Below are 7,500 nucleotides of genomic sequence, written 5' to 3'. Positions count from 1 at the left end.
GTGTGTTTGATGATTGATTGTGTGTGTATGTTTTTGATTATTGTGTGTGTTTGATGATTGTGTGTGATGTATGTGTGTGTAAAAGTTTGTGTCTGTCTGCGTGTGTGTGTGTGTGTGTGTGTGTGTGTGTGTGTTTGTGTCTGAGTTTGATGATTGTGTGCTTGATGAATGTGTGTATGTGTGTGTTAGTTTGTGTGTGTGTTTGATGATTGATTGTGTGTGTATGTGTTTGATGATTGTGTGTGTTTGATGATTGTGTGTGATGTATGTGTGTGTAAAAGTTTGTGTCTGTCTGCGTGTGTGTGTGCGTGCATGTGTTTGATGTGTGTGTGTGTGTTAGTTTGTGTGTGTGTTTGATGATTGTGTGTTGATGAATGTGTGTGTAATAGTTTGTGTCTGTCTGCGTGTCTGTGTGTGTGTTTGATGATTGTGTGCATTAGTTTGTATGTGTTTGATGAATATGTGTGATGAATGTGTGTGTGTGTTCGATGATTATGTGTGATGAATGTGTGTGTGGGTGTGTGTTTGTGTGTGTTTGATGTTTGTGTGTTGATGAATGTGTGTGTAATAGTTTGTGTCTGTCTGCATGTCTGTGTGCGTGTGTGTGTTTGATGATTGTGTGTATTAGTTTGTGTGTGTTTGATTATTATGTGTGATGAATGTGTGTGTGTGTGTGTGTGTGTGTGTGTGTGTGTGTGTGTGTGTGTGTGTTTGATGATTGTGTGTTGATGAATGTGTGTGTAAGTTTGTGTCTTTCTGTTTGTGTGTGTGTGTGTGTGCATGTGTTTGATGATTGTGTGTGTGTGTGTGTGTATGTGTGTTTTAGTTTGTGTGTGATGAATGTGTGTGCGATTGTTTTAGTTTGTGTGTGTGTTTGATGATTGTGTGTGATGAATGTGTGTGTGTGTGTGTGTTTGACGATAGTGTGTGATGAATGTGTGTGTAATAGTTTGTGTCTGTCTTTGTGTGTGTGTGTGTGTGTGTGTGTGTCAGAGCTCAGACATATCGCCGTGTCTGTATAATGGCACTGTACAGAATAATGGTCCGCTCTGAGTCTCTGATGGAAAGGTCGGTAAACAAAGTTAACTAGATTTCTGAAAGCCCTCAATTTGGCCTTCAGGAGCGACGTGTGTTTCAAACGCACAAGACAGACGAGCGCAATATATGTCAGAAACTCACACACACATCATCATCATCAACATGCTGGAAAATAAAGTTATTAAGCGATGGGTTGTCGCAACACAAAACTGGGTCAAATAGACACACTGACCCATTAAATCTGTCATTCATTCATTTTCCTTTGGCAAAGTCCCTTATTTATCAGGGGTCGCCACAGCGGAATGAACCACGAACTATTACAGCATATGTTTTACACAGCGGATGCCCTTCCAGCTGCAACCCAGGACTGGGAAACACCCACACACACACACTAAGGCCAATTTCGTTAATCAATTCCCCTATAGCGCATGTGTGTGTGTACTGTGGGGGAAACCGGAGCAGCCAGAGGAAACCCACAACAACATGGTGGAGAACATGCAAACTCCACACAGAAACACCAACTGAGCCAGCCGAGATTTGAACCAGCGACCTTCTTGCTGTGAGGCCACAGAGCCACCAAGTCAGCAGCACATTTTACAGAGTGCTTAGTGAAAGAGTGACTGACTCACTGTGTTTCCATCACTGCATTGACTATCAAATTCCCCGATCAGGACTTTTGATTTACTTTTTCTTCCGTCTGAGATGCTGAAGGCGTTCACAGTTTAATGACCGCATGAATATTTAGAGAAGTAATTACTGGAGAGGTTTCAGAAGGCCATTTCTCATCAGACGTCAAACAGCCTTTACAAACAACACACTCACAGACCCGTCACACGCAATATCTGACAAACACTTCTGACCCCAGTGTCTGACCGATACTCAGAACACACACACCTGCAGCCAATCAGCAGGGAGGGGCGGGCCCGAATGAAAAAAAAAAACAGCTCAAACCAGCCTAGGCTGGTTGGCTGGTTTTAGCTGGTCAACCAGGCTGGTTTTAGAGGGGTTTTGGCCATTTCCAGCCTGGTCTTAGCTGGTCAGGCTAAGAGATGACCAGCTAAAACCAGCTTGACCAGCCTAGCCAGGCTGTAAGCCCAGCCAAAACCAGCTATGTCCAGCTTAAACCAGGCTGGTCAAGCTGGTTTTAGCTAGATTTAGCTGGTCATTTTCCTGACCAGCTAAGACCAGGCTGGAAATGGGCCCTCTTAAACCAGCCTGGTCAACCAGCTAAAACCAGCCTAGGCTGGTTTAAGCTGGATTTTTCAGCAGGGGGGGTGCTAGATACTATAGACCTACCCATAGACATGGTATAGCTGGGGGCGTGGCCTGAGGGCGGAGTCAGCATGCTATATTTGTTATATTGTCTTTTTGTGCATGATTTGTCTCTTGTAATTTGCATATCGATTTGAATAATAATAAATATTTTCTAATAACTGATTCTTTCATCTTTGCCATGATGACAGCACATACAGTCAGGCCCATGAATATTTGGACATCGACACAATTCTAACATTTTTGGCTCTGTACACCAACGAAATGGATTTGAAATGAAACGAACTGCAGACTGTCAGCTTTTATTTTAATAATCATAAATCAACAGCGTTCATCTGATTTGATACACCGAGTGTATTAAAGATGTTGAAGACTGTATGATTAACAATTTCCTTCTCCTAAACTCAGACAAAACAGAGTTATTATTTACTGGGCCTAAATCCTGTACACAGCAGATCTCACAACTCGACCTTCAAATAGAGGGATACAAAGTTAGCGTTAGCGCTACTATAAAAGATCTGGGAGTCTTATTAGACAGCAATCTAACTACTGAAGAATATATCCCATGTCACAAAAACTGCCTTCTTTCATCTGAGAAATATCGCTTAGTTACGAAGTATGCTATCCATCTCAGATGCAGAACAGCTAGTCCATGCTTTTATGACCTCTAGGCTGGATTACTGTAATGCTCTGTTTACTATTAACAAACTTCAGCCAGTACAAAATGCAGCAGCCAGAGTTCTTACCAGCTCTAGAAAATATGATCATATCACCACAATGTTCTCCTCCTTACACTGACTTCCTGTACAGTTTCGTATTGATTTAAAATATTCCTACATATAAAGCTTTAAGTAAAAGTTCACGAAACACCAAAACACATGTGTTGAGCTGTTGACAGTCGTATATGTGTCCCACACTGCTATAAACACTATTAGGACACCTATATTTCACTAAAAAGTGTAAATTGGTTGTTTTTGCGTTATTTCAAGCAAATTCGTACTTCCGGTTTGAAACTAATTTTTGAAGCTGCGTCACGGTCATGACATAATAGCGTGTATTCCAGCGTGCAGACTGGACGTCTGTGCCAGAGTGTGTCTTATTACGTCTTACAGTGTGATGCATTAATGCATGAGTAAAGCTTGGTTCAAAAAAATCAGCGCGCTCTATTGTGCAACTTTAATATTCATTACTGTCAGAGTGTTTAGACGACAGAGACGCCACGTTGTGTTGGTAAAACAAGCGTGAAGTGTTGCTTTTATAGTTTGCTGCAGTTAAGTTTTGTTTTCATTTTCTCTCTGTGAGAGCTCAGCTGGCGTCACGTGTGGATTAACAGTGTACGCGACGCGCGACAACAATAACTTACGTGTCTAAGGAGGATTATTGTTTACCTGAGAGCTGTTCTCATCTGCAAACGCTGAGATCCGGATTCGCATGTAGTCTCCTCTTAATAAAGACACGGCTCTAGTTGCTGGTGATTGTCCTGTCTCTACAGATTTGGTAAGTGAGTGACCAGTGCTCTTTGTTTATTCAGTTCGTATTTTATTCGCATTAAACAAACTATTGCACCGAATGTAAACAATTTAGCACTAACAGCTACAACCAAACTATAACCTCGTGTTGGATTTTGTGACCGGAATAACACACGCGGCTTTCTGACACTACCTGCCGTGTGCATCTAAGTTTCCGGGAAATGCTGAGGTTTTTTTTCTCTCATTCGCCGTGCGGTATCAAACATTGCATGAAAAACACACGCTTAGAGCAGTTCCTCGAATCAAATATCTCGTTTGTCGTGAGGGACATGAATGAATTCCCTGAATGAAAGAGCCAAACTGCAGTTAAAGTCCACCATTTAATAATTTGGCAAATAATTCGACTACAGATGTGCATGTAAACACAGTCACATTGTCCGCTGTGGTTGTGTGTTTTGACTCTGAAATTCAGCGCGCCCAAATAGACACTCCCACACCAAGCCTCTTTTCTTCCTCCGACACTCCCCCCTAAACAGAGCTGGACACGCCCACTTTTCTGACTTTTTCCAAAGTAGAGGTGTGAAAACACCCTGCTGAAACGAGGGGGCTTTATGGCCCTTTAAGTAATCTAGCTCCTGTTTATCTAACCAACCTTCTGTCTCGCTACAATCCAACTCGCTTTTTAAGATCTCAAAACTCAGGGCTTCTGGTAGTACCTAGAATAGCAAAGTCCACTAAAGGAGGTCGAGCCTTCTCATTCATGGCACCCAAACTCTGGAATAGCCTTTCTGATAATGTCCATGGCTCAGACACACTCTCTCAGTTCAAAACTAGATTAAAGACCTATCTGTTTAGTTAAGCATACACTCAGTGCATCACTTAGCGGTATGATACATGAACGTGCTCCACGCATCTCGTTTATATACACTAGCAGCTACGCTAATTATTCTCTGTATTCTCTATTTCCACCTGGGGATACTCATCAGGGATTCTGCAGCGCCACTGATGCAATCCAAGACCTGTGAAGAGATGATCCAAAGGTTTCCATAATCCTGGACCAGGCCGTATCCTGAGCAGCTGCTGTGATGGTCATGCAGGAGTGGAGAGCATGAGACTGATTCCTGTGACGCTTCAGGGACAGACGAGTCTTCGCTGATGTCCAGCGTTTTCCAGCGCCTAGACCAGTGGTGGGCAAACTCGGTCCTGGAGCTCCATCTCTAATCAAACACACCTGAACATGCCAATCAGTGTCTTCAAGATCACTAGAAACCTATAAGCAGGTGTGTTTCATCAGAGTTAGAGCTAAACTGTGCAGGACACCGGCCCTCCAGGACCGAGTTTGCCCACCCCTGGCCGAGACTGCAGCTCTGCACAAGCCGTTTGGCATGAGGAGAAATGGTCATGGCCAACTGAGCCTGGTTTCTCTTAAGGCTTTTTATCCTTTACTTTCGCCAATTGGTGAAGTTTTTTCATCGCCGCTGTTGCCACTGGCTTCACTATTTGTAGAGCTGCGCATCAATAGATGACTCTTCAGTGTTTGGACTCTCAGTAGTGAATATTAAACCACACTGAACTAAACACAACTGAACTTAAACTCTGAAAACTGAACTACACTGTTTAAATTCAATGTGAAGCTGCTTTGACACAATCTACATTGTAAAAGCCCTAGAGAAATAAAGCTGAATTGAATTTGGATGTAAATACACACAAGTTAAAGCTGACGGTCCTCAGTTAAAGCACATCTTGTTCATTTCATTTCAAATCTATTGTGCTGATGTAAAGCCAATGATGTTAGAATTGTGTCGATGTCCAAATATTTATGGACCTGACTGTAATATTTGACTAGATATTCTTCAAGACACTAGTATTCAGCCTAAAGTGACATGTAAAGGCTTCACTACACTGTAAAAAGTGAAAACTTAAACAAATTACTTGGACTTGTTACAATTAAATGAATTAAGCTTGACTAACTTAATTTATGACAGTTTTCAGTAAAAAATTAAACGAGTTATTTTAGGTGTAACAGGCTTTAGTCATTTATTTTAGAAAACAAGCACATATAGTACAGTACAAATCATTCAACGCAATATTGTAAATATAATTATAATAGTAAAAAGTACATTTATTACAGTAAAAATAATTCCCTGCCCTTCTTAATATAAAAATAATACTTTAATGTCTTGTGGCAAATACAAGTATTGTTTATTATTGATAGTGAACAATACTTATACTTGCCATAAATAACTTACTAAAACCTGTTACACCTTAAAGAACTAACTTAATTTATTACTGAAAACTGTTATAAATTAAGTTTGTCTAACTTAATTCATTTAATTGTAACAAGTCAAAGTAATTTGTTTGTTTCCACTTTTTACAGTGTAGGGTAATTAGGGTAAAGTTAGGGTAATTAGGCAAGTCATTGTATAACAGTGGTTTGTTCTGGAGACAATCCAACACTAATATTGCTTAAGGGGGCTAATAATATTGACCTTAAAGGGATTTAAAACTATTAAAAACTGCTTTTACTCCAGCCGAAATAAAACAAATAAGACTTTCTCCAGAAGAACAAATATTAGAGGAAATACTGTGAACAATTCCTGAATCTGCTCAACATCATTTGGGAAATATAGTAGAGTATTTCACCGGATGGCGAATGCATTTTACATGTTTAAGTTTGAGTTTTTGAAATATAATACAACTTCATCTTGGAGACGCAGATAGTAATGTCATTTAGGGGTGAGATACAAGTTGTGGTTGCGCCTGATTGTTTATCTTGAACATGCATGATGAAAGGAGGTCTGGGATCAGCAGTGAAGCGTGAAGAGTCTTCATAAAGCCATCGAGATCATACAGTGAGTGTGACTTACCTGTTCAGAGATGCGTCTGTGTCTGACCTTCAGTTCTGAGTGGATTCACATCTTTAAGCTCTTCTGATTCCCCCATCAAACACACAAAAACCACACAGAAAGAGAGGCACACAGAGAGCGACTTATTCTGATTATAGTGATACTGAGAGAGACGGGCTGGAGATCAGCAGGAGCACACCTGGAATACAGAAACAGCAACCACAGGCATGATAAAATAAAATAAAATAAAATAATAAAAAGTAAAATAAAATACATAAAAACAAAACAACACAATAAAATAAAACAATTAAATACGTAATAAAATTAAATTAAATATTAAAAATTAAATAAAATTAATTAATTAATGACAAAACAACACAATACAATAAAACAAATAAATAAGTAATAAAATAAAATTAAATATAAAAAATAAAAAAGTCAAATAAAATAAAATAAAAAATAAAATAACAAAATAAAATACTACAACATAAAAATACAAAACATTAAATTAAACTACTTTTAAAACTAACACAGTAAACTAATAAAGGTCAGCTTTATTATAAAATGTAAATTAAGCAAAATTTACATTTACATATGATAAAATAAAATAATAACTAGCAATGTCTGGTTATAGTAAACTTTAATATTATTGTTTAACTTTAAAACATTAAATTAAACTACATTATAAACTAAAACAAATTGTTACATTAAACTGTAATATAAAATAAAGTACAATTTTAATTAAAATATAAAAGTTAGCTTTATTTTAACAATAAGTTTTAAGTTTAAAAATTAATAAACAAACAAATAAATAAATATATGAACAAAAAATAAATAATTAAATTTAAAAACAGATAAACAAACAAACAAATTCA

The 7,500-nt window shown here is 38.4% G+C and overlaps 1 protein-coding gene across 1 annotated transcript in view; it reads right to left on the bottom strand.

Annotated features, from left to right (window-relative positions):
* Positions 1-7,500, bottom strand: part of LOC147842497 (uncharacterized) — a 118,057-nt gene that overhangs the window by 109,768 nt on the left and 789 nt on the right. Inside the window, exon 4 of the mRNA XM_087264040.1 lies at positions 6,738-6,767. Coding sequence (XP_087120166.1) covers positions 6,738-6,767 — 30 coding nt within the window. The remainder of the gene's footprint in view (positions 1-6,737; positions 6,768-7,500) is intronic.

Source organism: Danio rerio, chromosome 8 (assembly GCF_052040795.2).
Source record: "Danio rerio strain M-AB ecotype USA chromosome 8, GRCz13ab, whole genome shotgun sequence".
In the NCBI taxonomy this organism is placed as follows: Eukaryota; Metazoa; Chordata; class Actinopteri; order Cypriniformes; family Danionidae; genus Danio; species Danio rerio.
The sequence above is the reverse complement of the archived record's forward strand: the minus strand, read 5'-3'. Positions and strand labels throughout refer to the sequence as shown.